At 44.9% G+C, this 21,304-nt stretch overlaps 1 protein-coding gene across 1 annotated transcript in view; it reads right to left on the bottom strand.

Annotated features, from left to right (window-relative positions):
- LOC122944134 (sodium/glucose cotransporter 4-like) overlaps positions 1-21,304 on the bottom strand; it is a 101,462-nt gene that overhangs the window by 46,173 nt on the left and 33,985 nt on the right. The window contains exons 3-5 of the mRNA XM_044302364.1: positions 13,596-13,700; positions 10,567-10,731; positions 1,943-2,048 (exon numbers count right to left, since the gene is read on the bottom strand). Coding sequence (XP_044158299.1) covers positions 1,943-2,048; positions 10,567-10,731; positions 13,596-13,700 — 376 coding nt within the window. The remainder of the gene's footprint in view (positions 1-1,942; positions 2,049-10,566; positions 10,732-13,595; positions 13,701-21,304) is intronic.

Raw genomic sequence — 21,304 nt, 5'->3', positions numbered from 1 at the left:
GTTTGGCCATATTATCTTTTTGTCTAATGTGTTTACCACCAATGATTTGATTGATCGGGCAGGAGTTACTGGAGCAGTCCATGTCAGTGATATAACGAGATTATCGGCCTAAGCAACCACCACGCTTAGCTTACTCCTGCCATGATGGCTTGGCCCAAGCAAATTTATATGATCTGCCTCTGTTGCCTTTAGCAACCAATCACAGCGCAGCTTTAATTTCTTATTCTGCTCCTGAAAAATGAAAGCCGTTTTGTGATTGGTTGCTACTGGCAACAGAGACAGTTTTTACAAATCTTCTCTGATTAGGTCTTGTAATTGGACATAGACTCCGAGGCAGATTTATGCTGTCTACTTGTTAGTAGGCAATCAGAGCAGAAAGCAGAACAAAACTAAAGCTGCACAGATTTTCTTTAGGACAGTTTTGATAAATTTACCCCACTATGTTGTTTGCCCCCCACACTGCCCTCCATTAAGTAATTTGCCCCCCACACAAAGTAATTTTGCCCGCACACTGCCCTCCATTATGTAGTTTGCCCGCCACACTGCTCCCCCACTAAGTAATTTTTCCCCCAGACTGCCCCCCATTATGTAGTTTGGCCCCCATCCTCGTACTTGATCCTGTTACTGATCATGTACAGTCTGTATTTGCTGGCTGCGCGAGCATGAGTTCAGGTAAGTTCAGTGTCTTTGGCGCGCAACCCCGTCCTGTGGCGTGTGATCCCGCAAGACCCACCACGGGAGGTCACGAAGGCCGAAGTGGCTGAACTCATGCCCGTGCAGCCGGCAACTACAGGATCAGATCAGTGACACAATTACGAGGGGGCGGGTGCTAGTGGTGTTGGGGACTTGGGCCCAGCGGGTGACACCCCATCAGACTGGTGTCACCGGGTGCGGCCCGCACCCACCGGACCCCCCTCACAACGCCACTGGGGAGTGTCCTGCCTTCTACTAGGGCAGTGCCGCTTTGTCAATGCATTGTGCAGCGCCTTTTTGTCAGAGTAGGTCCCACTCTAAGAGGCGACCTTGGAGTGGTGAGTGGGCTTATGCCTTTTGATCAAAATGTACACTAGTGCCTCTTGTACAGCATGTAGTATGGGGGGCTGTACACTTTAATATAGCGCTGAGAGGTGAGTTAAATTGGATCAAAGCATAGCATTGTGGATGTGCGATCCAGTTCTGTTTCTCCCCTTAATATACCCCACTTTGTTATATTCTCAATCACAAGAAGCGCCCTGCTTGATGAATATCTACACGTATATTCCTATATCAGGGGTCAGCAACCTTCTGCACTCCAGCTCTTGTGAAACTACTACTCCCAGCATGCTCCATACACCTCTATGAGAGTTCCGAGAACAGCATCAAAGGCATGCATGATGGGAGTTATAGTTGGACAACAGATGAGGTGCCGAAAATTGCTTATCCCTGTCTTATATTATAACTCTCAATATTTGAGCAGAGTGTTTTAGGCCCCACCACAATCTACTAGGGCAGGGTTGGGCAAACTGGGGCTCTAGTCTCCAGCTGTTGTAAAACTACAATTCCCAGTATGCCCAGTCTGCCTACAGCTATAAGCCTACAGCAGGGCATGATGGGACTTGTAGTTGTACAACAGCTGGAGAGCCACAGTTTGCCTATCCCTGCACTAGGGTATGCCCACCAAACTGTTCAGGGTCACCCACTTTTGAAGACCATTTGCTGAAGCCCTGCCCCATTCATGCTCAATTGAAAAGGGTAAATTGTAGGGTCCAGTTTCACAATTTCCAGAAGGGATGACAGAGGAACACTATAGAAGTGTAATTTTAGGAACACACAAGTTTTTACAAATAAAGGCATGTCAGGAGAGATGACAAATCTACTTTAACTAAAAACCTATTATATTGTAAATGCTCGTCCACTTTAAGACATTAATGATATCTACAAGATGCATTATAAAGATAGTTACCAGCAACAGTGTAAACTGCTGTGACTATTAGTAATATAACGGTGGACAGGTAAATGTTCCAACCCAGAGACACCTGGATGAAGAGAGCTCCAGAATAAATATCTGTCTAAAAGGGAAAAAAAATATATATATAAAAAAAAACAATCTGTATGCTTCCATAAACCCTATATTAAATCAAAGCATAAAATAAGTTAGATTCATTTGTTATGCTACATTCGGTTGCTACAATTTATCACTTTAAGGGGGGAAGCCCTTCTCGTGAATATTATTAAAGAAAAAGCCTACTAACTACATAAAGGGACAGTAAACTCCACATCAACCCCAAATCCTCATCCTGACTGTGAAGCATAATGGAGGGAGTATCATGGTTTGAGGTTGATTTGCCACGTCAGGGCATGGACCATTTGCAATCATTAAAGGATCAATAAATTCTATGGTGGATTAAAGCATTTTGCAGAAGAACTTAAGGGAGGCCGCCCATGATCTCAAGCTGAAGAGAGGTTAGGTGATATAACAAGACAATGACCCAAAGCACACAAGTAAATCACTAAAAGAATGGTTGTAAAAGAAGAGGAGTTGTGTTTCAGAATGCTCAATTCCTGCCCTCATCCCTTTGAGATACTGAGGCACGACCTGAGAGAAGCGGCGTATGCAAGGCATTCCAGAAATATTGATCAACTGAAACAGGCAGGAATGATCCAAAATTCACCCACATTGTGAAGAACTTATTTGCAACTACAGGAAACTTTTGGTGAAGGTGATAGCTGATAAAAAATGGATCTACATGTCATTAAAGTATGTGAGCATTTTTGTAATATACATTATTAGGGACAGGTGTTTTTTAAATAGAAAGCAAGGAGTAAAGATTATCCTTAGTAACATTTAGCTAAAGTGCTCCTAAGGAGAGTAACATCTTCAGCACTCTATAGAGTTCTGAAGAGGACTATGTGGAACATATGTAATAAAGATGAGCGAATCGAAGCTGACGAAGTGGAATTCAATCCAAATTTCAGGAAGAATTCGATTTGCACAGAAGCCGAATTTCCTCGTGTTTAGTGTCAGCGAATCAATTTGTCCTGAAATAGTGTAAAAAACATGAAAATTCAAACTTACCGCCTCCATTTGCTTGCGACGGGCCGGCCGCCACCATCTTGATTGAAGATCTCGGCTTAAATACCATGCAGCATGAGATTACAGCATCACGGCGGCCAGTGTGATGACGTCATGCGCCCCCACGCCAGCCGGCGTGATGGCGTGATCTTGCGCCGCACAGGATTTCGTCCGAGATCTTCAAGCAAGATGGTGGCGGCTGGCCCGTCATGAGCAGATAGAGGCGGTAAGTTTGATGTAATATTTTTTTAAAACAGTTAAAAACAGTTTAAAATTACACTCAGATGCCGCAATCATGTATGAACGCGGCATCTGAGGGGTACAATGAAGGGGGCGGCGCTATCACCGCGCCCTGTCATTGCACCCGCTACTTACAAAAAATGCGCTTCATGATGAAGTTATTTGGAGAAGCAGCCGAATCAAATTTTGAAGAAATTCGCTCAACTCTAATATGAAATATCCTACATGTACCCTACTTATATCTGCCCATGTCCCTGCCTATCTGACTTGCCAATGTTGACTGCTGGCAGCTTGGCTCTTTTATTGTGCAGATGGAAGATATTTCTTAGCACTGACACTAGCATGCAGTGTGCTTACTGTCAGCCCTGAACACCACAGCGCCATCCTCTCTCTATCTTACCAGTGCTAACCAGAGACACACTGGGAAGATAGGAGCAGAGCTGCAGCTTTCAGCAGTGACAGTAATTGTACTGTTCTGTACTGTAACTTACTGTCAGTGGTAAATGTTAGTACTGCTCCTCTCTCTTCCCTGTGCTCAGTAACTAGTTGCAGGGAATAGAGGGTTGTGAGATAAGAGGTAGGCCTCCTGCACACAAACGTAAGGGCGGTCTGCAATGCACGGGCACCAACCGCGGGGCAGCCGCATGCGGATCGCAGACCGATTTACTTGAATGGGGTCCGCGATCCATCCGTTCCACAAAAAGATAGAACAAGTTCTATCTTCTTGCGGAACGGAAGCACGGAACGAAAAACCACGCAAGCACACCGTATTACTTCCGTGGGGTTCCGTTCGCATCTCCAGATTTGCGGACCCATTCAAGTCAATGCATATGCGGTCCCCAATAAGGCAACGGGACACCTACGATCGTGTGCAGGAGGCCATAGGCTGAGAAGCCTGCTTCTCTATGTTCCACATACTTGGAGTGTTCCTGAAGAGACTGTACACACTGATTTATAGTTTAGAAATGGCTGTGTATGATGCCCTCCTTTATGTGTAATAAAGGGTGTATTGGAGTGCCGATTCCTTGTAATGTTTGGCAGCCCTTTCACTTAGTGCATAGGTTTTATCAGTGTAGGAGTCCTGCTAAATGAACAATTGCACCACAATGTGAATGAGGCCCCCCCTTTATGTGATATACAGCCTGTTTCGGAGTGCCTCTTGCTTGTATTTTTTTGTAGCATTTGCACTTTATATACAATTGAATATACAGGAAAGAATGTTTCCTAACAGTTTTTCCTGTAAAATAGATTTTTTTTGGGGGGGGGGGGGGGGGTTTGTGCATATTTTATGTCAGTCTGTAAAAATGGCTTACAACTCGGACAACATGGTTCCCAGCAGCGATCTGGGAGTCCAGGCTGCATCCAGACATCGTCCCCATGCTGTTCCTGATCCATTTTGGTGGTGTTTCTGTCACTTTCTGACCTTTTCCAATGGACCAGACACCTTCTCCTCTTCAGAGCAGGGGGTGCCTGGTTGTCTCCCATTGACTTCTATTATACTCGGGTGCTCAGCCGAGCACACGAATATAGCAATGTGTGCCGGCCGAACACCCGTATATTTTGGTGCTCGATCATCAGTATTGTAGACTAGGGATGAGCGAACTCGAACTGTATAGTTCGGGTTCGTACCGAATTTTGGGGTGTCCGTGACACGGACCCGAACCCGGACATTTTCGTAAAAGTCCGGGTTCGGGTTCGGTGTTCGTCGCTTTCTTGGCGCTTTTTGAAAGGCTGCAAAGCAGCCAATCAACAAGCGTCATACTACTTGCCCCAAGAGGCCATCACAGCCATGCCTACTATTGGCATGGCTGTGATTGGCCAGAGCACCATGTGACCCAGCCTCTATTTAAGCTGGAGTCACATAGCGCCGCCCGTCACTCTGCTCTGATTAGCGTAGGGAGAGGTTGCAGCTGCGACAGTAGGGCGAGATTAGGCAGATTAACTCCTCCAAAGGACTTGATTAATCGATCGATCTGCAGCTGTGCATCATTGAGCTGCTGAAATTCAATTGCAGTGTCCCAGGGGGTCAGTAGTGTATGCTGGGCTTTGTAGTGCAGATTGACTCACTAACCTGGGATCCACTGTCGTCTTCAATTGGGGCAAATACTGGAACAGGCAGGTATTTAACAGTTCGTGACGCCAGTGTCAATTAAACGGTGACACGCCGTGTATGGTATTGTAGAAGAATGAAGCAAGCATAGGATAGCCAACAAAAACTGGAACATTTACTGAATATCAGCGATAATAATACATGGACGCAGTTGGAAGCGCCGTTCCATGAAAGACAGTTGGTTTTCTATAAGAATACAGGTGGTTCTTGGAATTACAGGATGGCCGGTCTTAGCAATGTATAATACAGAGTGTTGATTGCAGGAGATGCAGTACAGGCGGCTTGCACACTATTCCTGACTGGTCCTGACACATGTGACTTTCTCTCCAAGGTCTAATGCCCTTTATCTGGCGTACCCTTGAAGCTGTCCTTATCTAGTACCTCCTCTGTTATCTTGAGTACCTCTTGCTTTATCTGATCGGCCCCTGTGGTATTCGGTGTCTTGGCTGATGGCTTACTTATGCTGTTTCATCTGAACGGATGATGACTCAGGAGGGGAACCTTCTCCTTGGATCCGGAACCCGGTTACAGGGCCTTTACCACCCTCTCCTAGTCGGCAGGCTTCAGGCCTGCTCTGCTCTCACAGGCCCATAGCCTGGCCTTCTCTCAGACACAGGATCATTTCTGACCTCTGCTCCCACTGTCTGTCTCTCTGCTACTACTTCCTGACTGGGCCTTATATAACCTAGGGTTCCCTAGCTCCCTCTAGTGACTAAGAGCTGGAATGACACCCTAGCCGGCCTGCACATGCACGTTTCACAGTAACAGGAAAATACATAGCAGTACATTGACAAGATGTTCTATACCAACCTCCCCTTAAATACAGGGGGAACGACAATACCCAAGTGACCCTTCAGTAGTGACGGGGTATTACTCTCCCGTACACTACACAATTGCTCACTGTTTTTAGGCTGCCCAGACCGTTTGTCAGTCACTTTTTTCTGGGGTGATCGGCGGCCATTTTGTATCTTGTGCGGTGCTGCGACCAAGTGCATTTAACCCTCAATGGTGTGGTTGTTTTTTGGCTAAAGCCTACATCAGGGTGAAGCTATCACACCAAGTGCATTTAACCAGCAATAGTCTGTTCATTTTTTGGCCATATACTACATCAGGGGCAAGCTGCGCCTGTCACCAAGTGCATTTAACCCTCAGTAGTGTGGTTGGTCAAGCTGTCACACCAAGTGCATTTAACCAGCAATAGTGTGGTTATTTTTTGGCCATATCCCAGTCTAATTCTGTCACTAAATCCATACCGGTCACCCAGCGCCTAAATACTAGGCCTCAAATTTATATCCCGCTAAATCTGTCGTTACCGTTGTACTGTTGTGGATGGGCAAGTTATTTAGTGTCCGTCAAAGCACATTTTTTGTTCTGGGTTGAAATACAATTCCCAATTTAGCAATTTCATAATTTAGTGGTTTCTGCTGTATCAGAGCTATTTGAAATCTATCCCTAAAAGGGTATATAATATTCAAGGTGCACATAGGGTCATTCAGAATAACTTCACACACACGCTACTGTGCATTTCCAAGTCTAATTCTGTCACTAAATCCATACCGGTCACCCAGCGCCTAAATACTAGGCCTCAAATTTATATTCAGCTGAATTTGAATACAATACATTGGGCCAAATAATATTTTTGTTGTTGTGGTGAACCATAACAATGAGGAAAACATCTAGTAAGGGACGCGGACGTGGACATGGTCGTGGTGGTGTTAGTGGACCCTCTGGTGCTGGGAGAAGACGTGGCCGTTCTGCCACATCCACACGTCCTAGTGTACCAACTACCTCAGGTCCCAGTAGCCGCCAGAATTTACAGCGATATATGGTGGGGCCCAATGCCGTTCTAAGGATGGTAAGGCCTGAGCAGGTACAGGCATTAGTCAATTGGGTGGCCGACAGTGGATCCAGCACGTTCACATTATCTCCCACCCAGTCTTCTGCAGAAAGCGCACAGATGGCGCCTGAAAACCAACCCCATCAGTCTGTCACATCACCCCCATGCATATCAGGGAAACTGTCTGAGCCTCAAGTTATGCAGCAGTCTCTTATGCTGTTTGAAGACTCTGCTGGCAGGGTTTCCCAAGGGCATCCACCTAGCCCTTCCCCAGCCTAAATATATGCCAATGGACTGTTCCAATGTTGGGTGACGTGAAGCCTGATTCTCTGCTATGACATGCAGACTAATTCTCTGCTGACATGAAGCCAGATCCTCTGTTACGGGACCTCTCTCCTCTGCCTGGGTGCCTGGGCCTAAATATCTGACAATGGACTGTTGCAGTGGTGGCTGACGTGAAGCCTGATTTTCTGCTATGACATGCAGACTGATTCTCTGCTGACATGAAGCCAGATCCTCTGTTACGGGACCTCTCTCCTCTGCCTGGGTGCTGGGCCTAAATATATGCCAATGGACTGTTGCAGTGGTGGCTGACGTGAAGCCTCATTCTCTGCTATGACATGCAGACTAATTCTCTGCTGACATGAAGCCAGATTGTCTGTTACGGGACCTCTCTCCTCTGCCTGGGTGCTGGGCCTAAATTTATGAAAATGGACTGTTGCAGTGGTGGGTGACGTGAAGCCTGATTCTCTGCTATGATATGAAGACTGATTCTCTGCTGACATGAAGCCAGATTCTCTGTTACGGGACCTCTCTCCTCTGCCTGTGTGCTGGGCCTAAATATATGCCAATGGACTGTTCCAATGTTGGGTGACGTGAAGCCTGATTCTCTGCTATGACATGCAGACTGATTATCTGCTGACATGAAGCCAGATCCTCTGTTACGGGACCTCTCTCCTCTGCCTGTGTGTGTGCTGGGCCTAAATATATGCCAATGGACTGTTGCAGTGGTGGCTGACGTGAAGCCTCATTCTCTGCTATGACATGCAGACTGATTCTCTGCTGACATGAAGACAGATTCTCGGTTACGGGACCTCTCTCCTCTGCCTGGGTGCTGGGCCTAAATATATGACAATGGACTGTTGCAGTGGTGGGTGACGTGAAGCCTGATTCTCTGCTATGACATGCAGACTGATTCTCTGCTGACATGAAGCCAGATTCTCTGTTACGGGACCTCTCTCCTCTGCCTGGGTGCCGGGGCCTAAATATCTGAGAATGGACTGTTCCAGTGGTGGGTGACGGGAAGCCAGATTCTCTGCTATGGGACCTCTCTCCAATTGATTTTGGTTAATTTTTATTTATTTAACTTTTATTTTAATTCATTTCCCTATCCACATTTGTTTGCAGGGGATTTACCTACATGTTGCTGCCTTTTGCAGCCCTCTAGCCCTTTCCTGGGCTGTTTTACAGCCGTTTTAGTGCCGAAAAGTTCGGGTCCCCATTGACTTCAATGGGGTTCGGGTTCGGGACGAAGTTCGGATCGGGTTCGGATCCCGAACCCGAAGATTTTCGGGAAGTTCGGCCGAACTTCTCGAACCCGAACATCCAGGTGTTCGCTCAACTCTATTGTAGACCTAAAAATGTTATGGTGAAAATAACGTTTAATCAAGGTATAGTGTGGCAGATCTCTAGGGCAGTGTGCCACAATTCCAGTCCTTGGGACCCACCTGTCGTCATGATTTGAGAATATCCCACAGAATGAATACCTGTAGTAAGTCCTGATGCATGGACACTAATTATATCACCTGTTCAATACGAATGAAATCCTGAAAACATGACTGGCAGGTGGACCCTGAGGGCTGGAGTTGAGGAACACTGCTCTAGGGGAACCCTTTGGCATTTTACTATAAAGTTATGTGATTTTTGTGTACATCCCTGATCCAAAGATCATTTTGTCTAGACCTACCGTTAAAATGGCATTTAGAGTACATGGGAGTATGTTACAAGAATTAGGTTGGAACTGCTTAAAGGGGTTACCCACTTTGTGAAAAACATCTGTAAACAGTCATGCACTTATGGACTCACGCATATGAAACCCCCAAGCCCTCCATATCTCACTTCAGAACCTTAGGCTGAGTATACACCACCGTTTAGCTTTCCGTTCTTTTGACGCATCATAAGAAAAAAAAACAGCAGGATTCTGTAAAAAAATATATAAATGATCCTGTTTAATGTTGATCAGGAAAATTCTAATTGGGAATTTTTATTGCGAAAATCGGCACTTCGAGAATTCACGAAGATCTAGAATATTAGGCAAAAAAATTTATGATATATCGCGAATACGAATATTGCCTATGCTGCTCATCACTAATCCTGTTGCACCATTTGGCATCTGTTTGAGCCATTTCCATCTACCATCCATTTTTTTGTTGAAAAAATGTTACTGCATGCAGGGCTTTTTTTCTGTGTAAAAAAAAACTGATTGAATGGCGGATGCCAACTGATATGACAGATCTGGTATTGCAATGCATTTGTGAGACGGATCTGGATCCGTCTACAAATGGCATCCATTTGCATACAGATTACCGGATCCGGCAGGAAGTTCCGGCGACGGAACTGCCTGCCTGAATCCAACAACGCAAGTGTGAAAGTACCCTTAGGTGATGTGAGGTTTCGCTCTGGTAGACAGGATTAGCGGACGCAGTATAGAGGCAACAGCAAGTTCTTTGGATCAAACAGTTCAGTGTTTTATTCACACTTTAGGCAAGTGACAAAACATGCAGTCATAGACAAGCAAAAAGTCACCTTGCGGTGTTGGTGGTAATTCACACCATGCGGCAATTCTGCCTCAAAGAGTCCTTGCTTATAGCAGCACCAACCTGTTTTCACACCTCGCTTCTGAGCCCAGCTGCCTATTTAAGGACAGCCAGGTGCTGCTAAAACCCAGACCGGCACTTAAAATCCGGTCCGGTATTTGACCTCACCTGGCTGTAAATCAGCCCAGCAACACATGCTGGGAGGAAAATACCTGCCATGCCCAGACACAAACCTCTCACTGTGTGACCGTGGGCAAATCATGTGACCGCTGCTATTTTGATTGCCATGAATGTGGTGTCCACCAGTATCCACTGAAACAGGGTGCTGTGATGATATATAGGGGGCTTGGAGAGTTTCCTATGCTAATGCCCACAGGTTCATAACATTTTACAGTTTTTTGTTTTCAGAGACCAGCCAACCCCTTTAATGGTACAACTATTAAAATAATTACAGCAATAAAGTGTAAAATAGTGAATCATAACTTTAACTAGTTAAAAGTTTCAAACTTACCGATATCTTAGTGAAGATATAGAGCAGGAGAGATAGAACAGAAATGTAGATACGAATACGGTGGCCACCAAAACGCTTTTCCAAGTACTCTGGCATAGTGACTACTCCAGAGGCAATATATACAGGTACGAAGATCCATCCAAGGGCCACCAGCACCCAAGATGCCTTGCATGAAGCAACAAGGTTATTATTACACTAAGAATGGAGAACTTCATTGGCTGATACATTGTTCACAAATCACAAGGACTTTTTTGCTATTTTTCTTAGGGTTCATTCACATGTCTGCAAGTATTTTGCGGTCCGCAAAACACGGACTTCCGGCCATGTACGTTCCGCATATTGCGGACCGCACATGGCCGGCACTATAATAGAAATGCCTTTTCTTGTCTGTGTCTGCGGACAAGAATAGGACATGTTCTATTTTTTTGCTGAACGGAAGTGCGGATGCAGACAGCACACTGTGTGCTGTCCGCATCTTTTCCAGCCCCATTGAAAATAAATGAGTCCAGTTGAACGTTGCGGAACGTTTCCGGATCCATTTTGCGGACGTGTGAATAGACCCTTAAAGACCCTGTTCCCATTATTATTCCAGCTTTCTGAGTGGTTGTTGTTTGGCCTCCTAGATGCCATTTTTAATAGGACTACAGGAGGTGAAGCCATATTAGTCGTCACTTTTGAAATGCAGTAGCTTCTCAGACACTGACAAGCATCTATCATTCTGTCACCTTATTCCTGTGGTGGCTAACCTCCGGCACTCCAGCTGTGGCAAAACTACGACTCTCAAGATGTACACTTGCTTGGCTGTTCTCAGACCTCCATAGAAATGAATAGAGCATGCTGGGAGTCGTAGTTTCACCACAGCTGGAGTGCCAGAGATTTCATTGAGAATCTAGTTCTAAGTTGACAAGTAATATGGTGACACTTCTTCTTATCACTTATGCTAAAATGGCCGCTGGAACAATACAGAAAAATGCCAATATATCTAAAAATAAAAGAAACACAATAACCAAAATCTGGATTTTACTTGATTTCTGATTTATTATTTAGCCAAGGTAATGTTTTGATTTCAAATTCTCTTTAAAGGTATATTCCAATATGTGCATAAAAATCTCACAAATGTGGCTTCCATCTCTGAGAGCCAAATCTATCTCTAGAATGGTACCGTCCCAACCCCATATCACCTTGATGTGGCAACCAGAGGTGGTTAAAGGGGTTGGCTACTTTCTGGCTACTTGTCACCAATGAGTATGTAAGCTGACTATATGGCAATTGCTAATGTAGCCTTTGTTGATATTCTGTGCCATTTGCTATATTGCATAAGCCATGCACCCTTGTTAGGCAGATCTTCTGTTCTGTCTATACAGAGGTCTTCTCTTGTCCATAAAATGGCTGCTGATGGAGGGTCATGTGACAAGGCAAATCACCTCCATGTGATTCCTCCTGCCTTCAAACACACAGCAACTGCACTAAACTCCCAACAGTGAACTACAGATGGAAGGTGCAAGGTATTTGAATTGAGGAGACATCACATGGAGGTGATTTGCCTGGTCACATGACCCTCCATCAGCAGCCATCTTATGGAGAGGACCTCTGTGTGGACAGCACAAAAGACTTTGCAAACAAGGGGGAATACATTATGAAATATAGAAAATAGTACAGAATTTCAACAAGGTCTATATTAGTAAGTGTCATATAATCATCTTACAAACACTTTGGTCAACTGTAACCAGAGAGTGGTCAATCCCTTTAAGACAACGGAAAAAGACAAATAGGCTATGCTACAATATTTCTATAAATCCCATTCATATGAGACTAAGGCCTCCTGCACACGACCATATGGCTTTTTCAGTATTTTGCGGACAGCAAAAAACGGATCCGCAATAAATACGGATGGCATCTGTGTGCATTCCATTTTTTGCGGAACAGAACATCTGATAGAACAGTACTATCCTTTTCCATTATGCGGACAATAATAGGACATGTTCTATCTTTGAACGGAACAGAAAAACGAAAATACGGAAACGGAAGGCATATGGAGTACCTTCCGTTTTTTTGCTGATCCATTGAAATGAATTGTTCCGTTTACAGAACGCAAAAAACGGAACGGAAACGGAAAAAAATAATTCATGTGCCAGAAGTCTAAAGCTTCATGCACACGAACATATATTCTTTCCGGGTCTGTTCAGTTTTTCTTGCGGACCGTATACGGAACCATTTATTTAAATTGGTCCTCCAAAAAAGCGGAAGTTACTACGTGCGCATTCCGTTTCCGTATGTCCGTATTTCCGTTCTGCAAAAAAATAGAACATGTCCTATTATTGTCCACATTACGGACAAGGATAGGACTGTTCTATCAGGGGCCAGATATTCAGTTCCACAAAATACGGAATGCACACGGACGTCATCCATAATACAAAAGGTTGCGTGCATGAGGCCTTAGGGAAACATAGCACAGCCCACTTGACAGTTTTGCCCTGAAAACCTTTGGCTTCTGCATTGAGGCAAAATGTGGTCAGAGGGGTCTGTTCTAGAAATAGATGCTGGTTTCACTTCTGGGACCCCAGACTGACATTTATGTCATATCCCAGTGTTGGCGAACCTATGGCACGGGTGCCAGAGGCGGCACTCGGAGCCATCTCGGTGGGCACCCACACCCTGGAAAAAGTCTATGGTGTACCTATACGCCTTAGACTTTTCCTGCCATTCATCAGTGCAGGGCGCACTATGAACAGCACAGGCAGCGCACTGAATGTAGGCAGGTTATTATAGCTAAACTATAAAGTACATGGAAGATATACTATATTGGACTGTTGTATTCAGGGTAAATTGCCGTGTTGGCACTTTACGATAAATAAGTGGGTTTTGGGTTGCAGTTTGGGCACTCGGTCTTAAAAAGGTTCACCATCACTGTCATATCCTGTGGATATGTAAAAAATGTCTGAGGTGGTAATATCCCATTAATTGATGAGACAAATTTCAAACTTAGCTCTTCAAAGAGTATTGTCAATAATAAATACAACTTTTCTTACATTCCATTCAAAACCTCCAACTGCCAAACCTCCTGCAGCCCCTGATGCTGCCATTCCAACAAACAGACTGCTGCCAACATTGCTGGACATTAACGAAGCACCAATCTGCAAGAATAAGGACAAAGTTATAGGCATCTAAGAGGTGTATATGGGTCTATCGACAAGACTTGTATTGATTTATAGATGCCATAATTGTTTCTGACTTGGAATGTAGAAAAAAAAGGCGCAAAATATTTATAGCTTCAGTGCATATACATTTTAGTCCATGATTTATTCTACTCTACTGTGCTTGCTTGTTTTGTAACAGTGGTGCCACCCTGTGCAACAGCTCACAAACCCCTATGGCCTCTCCCAACTGCAATAAAGGACACTTAATACCATTTTTTGGAGGAGGTTTAGGGATCAGACCCCACTGATTCTTTTGATGAAATATTGCTAGGATACAGTTACAAGAAAAAGTATGTGAACCCTTTGGAATTATATGGATTTCTGCACAAATTGGTCATAAAATGTGATCTGATCTTCATCTAAGTCACAATAGACAATCACCGTCTGCTTAAACTAATAACACACAAACAATTAAATGTTACCATGATTTTATTGAACACACTTATTGAACATTTACAGTGCAGGTGGAAAAAGTATGTGAACCCCTAGACTAATAACATCTCCAAGAGCTAATTGGAGTGAGGTGTAAGCCAACTGGAGTCCAATCAATGAGATGAGATTGGAGGTGTTGGTTACGGCTGCCCTGCCCTATAAAAAACACACACCAGTTCTGGGTTTGCTTTTCACAAGAAGCATTGCCTGATGTGAATGATGCCTCGCACAAAAGAGCTCTCAGAAGACCTACGATTAAGAATTGTTGACTTGCATAAAGCTGCAAAGGGTTATAAAAGTATCTCCAAAAGCCTTGCTGTTCATCAGTCCACAGTAAGACCAATTGTCTATAAATGGAGAAAGTTCAGCACTGCTGCTACTCTCCCTAGGAGTGGCCGTCCTGTAAAGATGACTGCAAGAGCACAGCACAGACTGCTCAATGAGGTGAAGAAGAATCCTAGAGTGTCAGCTAAAGACTTACAGAAGTCTCTGGCATATGCTAACATCCCTGTTAGCGAATCTACGATACGCAAAACACTAAACAAGAATGGATTCCATGGGAGGATACCACAGAGGAAGCCACTGCTGTAAAAAAAAACACATTGCTGCACGTTTACAGTTTGCACAAGAGCACCTGGATGTTCCACAGCAGTACTGGCACAATATTCTGTGGACAGATGAAACCAAGGTTGAGTTGTTTGGAAGAAACACACAACACTATGTGTGGAGAAAAAGATGCACAGCACACCAACATCAAAACCTTATCCCAACTGTGAAGTATGGTGGTGGGGGGGGGGCATCATGGTTTGGGGCTGCTTTGCTGCATCAGGGCCTGGACGGAATTGCTATCATGGAAGGAAAAATGAACTCCTAAGTTTATCAAGACATTTTGCAGGAGAACTTAAGGCCATCTGTCCACCAGCTGAAGCTCAGCAGAAGATGGCTGTTGCAACAGGAGAACGACCCAAAGCATAGAAGTAAATCAACAACAGAATGGCTTAAACAGAAGAAAATCCGCCTTCTGGAGAGGCCCAGTCAGAGTCCTGACCTCAATACGATTGAGATGCTGAGGCAGGACCTCAAGAAAGCGATTCAAACCAGACATCCCAAGAATATTGCTGAACTGAAACAGTTCTGTAAAGAGGAATGGTCAAGAAATACTCCTGACCGTTGTGCACGTCTGATCTGCAACTACAGTAAACGTTTGGTGGAAGTTATTGCTGCCAAAGGAGGTTCAACCAGTTATTCAATCCAAGGGTTCACATACTTTTTCCACCTGCACTGTGAATGTTTACATGGTGTGTTCAATAAAAACATGGTAACATTTAATTCTTTGTGTGTTATTAGTTTAAGCAGACTGTGATTGTCTATTGTTGTGACTTAGATGAAGATCAGATCACATTTTATGACCAATTTGTGCAGAAATCCATATCATTCCAAAGGGTTCACATACTTTTTCTTGCAACTGTATGTCATTAATATCCATTAGTGTAGCCATGTTCCTAACAATGCTTCATTCTAATGGTTAACAGTGGTCTATTTGATCGGGACCCCACTGATTGGATATTGATCCATGCATATCCTGGTGATAGGTCATAAATGTCTTCCATGCAAAAAACACAAAAAGAACATTTTCATTTTTTAAAGAAAAAAAATGCTGTAAATTTAACAGTGCAAATGGAACATGCTGGTGTCTCTGTGTGTCTTCTCCTCATCGTCCAGTGATAAGGGACCCACTAGAAATCACCCCAGGACAACAACTAAGTCAGCCTCCTCCCCCCCCCCCCCATGATCCCATATGGATCCCATATCAGCCTTAAATTCCAGTTTGTGAGAAGCTACAGAATCCAGGTAGATATTGTGACCTCCACACAGGGAGCTGAGGCCCCGTGCAAGAATAGTTTGTGGGCATGCTAACACCTGCATATCTGCAATTTACATATTCTAAAATGTAAAATAATTAATGACTGTTAATAATTGCCATTATCTCTTATTTTCCGCATAATCTTAATTTCACCAGAAGCTATGTGTAACATCCCTGGTAATCTAGATTAGTGAATTGGTTAAAATATTCTTGCAGGTCTAGAGCAGAAAAACAGTTAGTAGTAGCATCCCTAATGGTGTAGGACAGTTATAGGGATAATAGTAACATCTCTAGTGGACTAGGGCAGTGAAGTTGTTATGATATCAACTAGGCATTACTGGCTGGAACAGTCAAGAAACTCAAAGCAACTAACTATCATCATGAATCACTCCAGTTAGTATATACTAAGGCTACCCTTAGAAATTTACCAGAGCCCTCTGCAAAGAGGGATTACCTTGGCTACTAGGGACACAGGTTGCATCTGCGGAGTAAGGTGACAAAAAACAGGTGCGAGTTCGCAGGATGCAGACCTAATCAAATGGCTTAAAGGCCTGCAGAGAAAATAATCAAAAATGCTGAAGAAAAAAACAGGAAAGTACAGATATAGCCAAATCAGCAGAAAAGAGGTTAATCAATAAAAAAAACAAGCCAAAGTTCAAACTTAAACGGTATGGATATACGATAGCCAAATCTGCAAACAAGAATTTAATTAGTAGAACAAACCAAAGTACAAACTAGGAGGGTACGGATATAGCTAAATCAGCAGATGACAAGTTAATCAGTATATTTAGCTGGGGTCGGTACACGGAAGGTTAATGAGCAAGTATGGCGTTCAGGCACAAAGCACAGAAACACAGGTGAGAGTCAGGACACAGGACAAAATCACAGGCACTGATCAGTGTCTAGAGATTATTGAATCTTTTAAAATTAGTTTCCTGTCTAATTTGAACAAATCAGTTGGCAGATTCAATTTGGGTACAAATAAATTCACCCAGAATCAAAAGCCCTCTGATTGCCCTGAAAAGTCATCCTTGACACTCTGAGGTCTCCTAGGACTGTATCCAACGCCTTTAAAACTCTTTAAAGCCAAGACAGCATAAGCAATGTCAAGGCGACAGTGACATTTAGCATGTGGCTATGGGTAAACACATATACACTATACCAGCAGACTGCCTGTTTAAAAACACATTGCACTGTTAGATTTGTTATGCTTTTTAAAAGGGAAACAGTCCAAACAATATTGGAAAAAGCAATAGTTTGTTTTGAATAAACAAATAAAAAATTATCCCTTTTTGGCAACAGGTTTAGTGTTATGTTCAATCACATGTACTTATGTATTCTATCTTTACCAATTCCAGCGGCACATGTATTTGTACCAGGAAAATTAAAAGCAATGGCTTTTGTTTTTATGAAAACCATGGAAAAATGTTTTGTTTTTGGTCGAGCAACAAAGTGCTCGGGTGCTCGAGTAGAACACCTCGGGATGCTCGGGTGTTTTAAGGAGCACCCAAGCACAATGGTAACCAATGGGAGAACCGAAGCATTAGACCAGGCACCCCCTGCTCTGAAGAGGGAGAGGGTGTCTGGTTTATAGGAAAAGGTCAGAAATTGATAGAAACACCACTGAAATGGTTCAGGAACAGCATGGGGAGGATGTCTGGGTACATCTTGGACTCCCAGGTCGCTGCTGGGAACGATGTTGTCCGAGTAGTACGCCACTTTTACAGACTGACAATAATATGCACCAATCTGATAAAATAGATTTTAGAGGAAAAATTGTTAGGAAACATTCTTTCCTGTATATTTACTTATAAATATAAAGTGCAAGTGCTGACAAACATTACAAGGAAGAGGCATTTTGATACAACCTGTATATCACATAAAGGAGGGCCTCATTCATATTGCGGTACAATTGTTCAGGTAGTGGGACTCCTACACTCATTAAGTCTATGCACTAAGGTAAAGGGCTGCCAAAAATTACAAGGAACCTTTTTAGTGGTAGAAGGGGTGCATGGAAATACAGTATATTCAATACACCATAAAAGCCACATTTAGGGTGCCTTTATGTTCAGCCGCTTTCCTCTGGTTGAGTAGAGAAGTTATGGGCAATCCAGGTGTTGTTAATTTGTATAAGAGTCAACCTTATCAGTTATTATGCCCCCAGCAGCACTAAATACACACTCTGACAAAACGTTGGTGGTGGGGCAGGCCACCACCTCCAAGGTGTGGAGCGCCAGTTCCTCAGGGATCACTGAGGACGCTGACCTGGTCTGCTACATACTCCTTCACCATCTTCCAAAATGTTTCCCTCCTTGTGACACTAGGCCACGCATCAGGTTGAAGGTGCTGGTGGGCTGTCATAAAACTGTCCCAGGCCTTGGAGAGTGTTGCCTTCCTCTGTTGGAACTGCTGTGTGTTCCTCTGTTCTCCCCTCCTTGGCTAGCCAAGGAACTACGTACTCTGCAGCCAGCCTTGTCAGCTGGAGATTTTGGCAGCAATTTTTCCACAAGGACCTTCTGGTATTGCACCATTTTTCGCGTCCTCTCCACCACAGGAATGAAAGATGAGAAGTTCTCTATGTAGCGGGGGTCGAGAAGAGTGAACAACCAGTAATCGGTGTAGGCCAAAATGCGTACAACGCGAGGGTCACGGGCAGCTTAACATAAAGTCAGCCATGTGTGCCAAAGTCCCAACAGACAAGACTTTGCTGTTCTCTTCAGGAGGATGACTCTCGCTCTCCTCATCCTCTTCCTCCTCTTCTAGCCATCCACGCTGAACAGATGGAATAAAACTTCCATGGGTACTACCCTCTGTAGCGGAGGCAACCGTCTCCTCCTCCTCAACATTATCATCCAATTCGCGCTGAGAAGATGAACTGAGGGTTTTCTGGCTATCACCCTGTGTACTGTCTGCTCAAATTTTCACCTCTTCCACATGCAAAGCGTCCGCCTTAATTGTGAGCAGCGAGTGTTTGAGTAGACACAGAAGTGGGATGGTTACGTTGAGAGTTATCGCCACTGACCATCTGTGTTGATTCCTCAAAGTTGCGTAAAACCTCACAGAGGTCAGACATCACTACCCACTCATCGCTTGTGAAGAGCGGAAGCTGACTAAAAAGGCAACTACCATGTTACAGCTGGTATTCCACTACTGCCCTCTACTGCTCAAAAAGCCTGGCAAACATGTGGAACATCGAGTTCCAGCGCGTGCTCACATTGCACAACAGTTGGTGAGCTAGCAATTGCAAGGCTGCTGCAGCGTTTCAAGACCGGTGGAAGCTGTCGATGACTTGCAGAAATAGGCACACACGCGGTGCACCTTCACCAGTAGCTCAGGCAAATTGGGGTAGGTTTTGAGAAACCGCTAAACCACAAGGTTGAACATGTGGGCTAGGCATGGTATGTGTGTGAGCTTGTCGAGCTCCAAAGTCACCACAAAGTTACGGCCATTATCAGACACAACCATGCCTGGTTGTAGGTTGAGTGGCGAGAGCCACAGCTCAGTCTGGTCCCTTATCCGCTGCCACAGCTCTGCGGCAGTGTGCTGTTTGTCACCTAAGCAGATCAGTTTAGGCGCGGTCTGTTGACGCTTCCCCACTGCAGTGCTACACTGCTTCCAGCTACTGACTGACTGGTGCTGCAAGATGATAATTCCGAGGTGGAAGTGGAGGGTTGCAGCCACTAACGTAGGTGGCGGCAGAAACCCTGATTGAAGTAGGGCCCACAATCCTTGACGTCGGTAGCACCTGTGCCATCCCAGGGTATGATTCGCTTCCGGCCTCCACAACGTTCACCCAGTGTGCCGTCAGAAAAATGTAGCATCCCTGGCCAAAAGCACTTGTCCATGTGTTTGGGGCTTGGGACTGCGTAACGCGGGACAGCCGCCGTCATCAGGCTGCGGAAATATTCAGTGTCCACAAGTCTAAATGGCAACATATCCAGGGCCAGCAATTTGGAAAGGTGTGCATTTAGTGCTATGGTCTGTGGGTGGGTGGCTTGGTGCTTTGATGCCATGTGATGGATCATGCTGGTGGTGGTGAGGTTGCTAGTGTTCATGCCTCTGCTCATTTTGGTACGGCACAGGTTGCAAATGACAATTCTTTTATCGTCCGCACTTTCCTCGAAAAAGCTCCAGACTGCGGAACACCTACTGCTTGGCAAGGGAGATTGCTGCAAGAGGGTCCTCCGGGGAACAGATGCGGGCCTATTTGGTGTGGCCCACCTTCTCCCTTTTGCCACTCCACTGCCTCTTCCAGCTAGTTGCGGTGCTGTGGATCCCTCCCCCTCTGTACTGCTGTCCTCGCTCGGCTTGCCACTTTCCCAGGTTAGGTCAGTGACTTCATCGTCCAGCACCTCCTCTTCCACTTTCTCACTCTGGTCATCCTCCTGACTTGTTGACCTAACAATAACCTCAGTTATTGACAACTGTGACTCATCCTCATCATCAACCTCTTGAGACATCTAATTGCCGTTGACTTATTGGCAACTGTGTCTCATCATAATCATCCACTTTGTGAAACTAATTGCCGTACCCCACCATCATCTTTTTGTGACTGTGGCTGCTCCAGAGTTTGGGAATCAGGGCACAAGATCTCCTCATGTCCCTCTTCAAGCTGGCTTGGCGAGAAGCCCAAATTAAGGAATGGCGATGAAAACAGCTCCTCGGAAAATCCAAGTGTGGGATCACTTGTTTGCCAAGACTCTTCATGGTGGAAGGAGGATCAGGGTGAGCAGACTCTTGGCTACCGAGACTGGATTTTGTGGAAGACAGGGTGGTGCTTAACCGTCTGGAAGCATTATCTGCTGCAATTCAACCGACCAACTGGTTGCACTGGTCTGACTTCAAGAGTGGTGTCTGGCACCATCCTGCAAACTGGGACATGAAGCTAGGTATCGTGGATGAGTGTGTTTCTTGTGCTCTGGCAGCAGGCACAGTTTCACCGCGCCCAGGGCCAAGGCCTCTGCGTGCAGCATCAGCAGCACGGCCACTTCCCCCTCTCTTACTGCTCGCCTTGCGCATATTAAATGGTATATATGCTTGCGAGTATGTCACACGTACAGTAGCGCAGGTTTTGTAAGTGTATGCACAAATAAAGTATTTTAGGATGCGCACATGTTAAACAGGATGTATAGCACAAGTAATGTCGCTGTCACCACCGCGGTGGCCGAACACCGCAATGTGCCGAGCTTCGCGATGCTCGAGTCGAACTAGTGTTCGGCCGAGCATGCTTGCCCTTGCCCAACAC

This window comes from Bufo gargarizans, chromosome 7 (genome assembly GCF_014858855.1).
Source record: "Bufo gargarizans isolate SCDJY-AF-19 chromosome 7, ASM1485885v1, whole genome shotgun sequence".
Taxonomy (NCBI): Eukaryota; Metazoa; Chordata; class Amphibia; order Anura; family Bufonidae; genus Bufo; species Bufo gargarizans.
The sequence above is the reverse complement of the archived record's forward strand: the minus strand, read 5'-3'. Positions and strand labels throughout refer to the sequence as shown.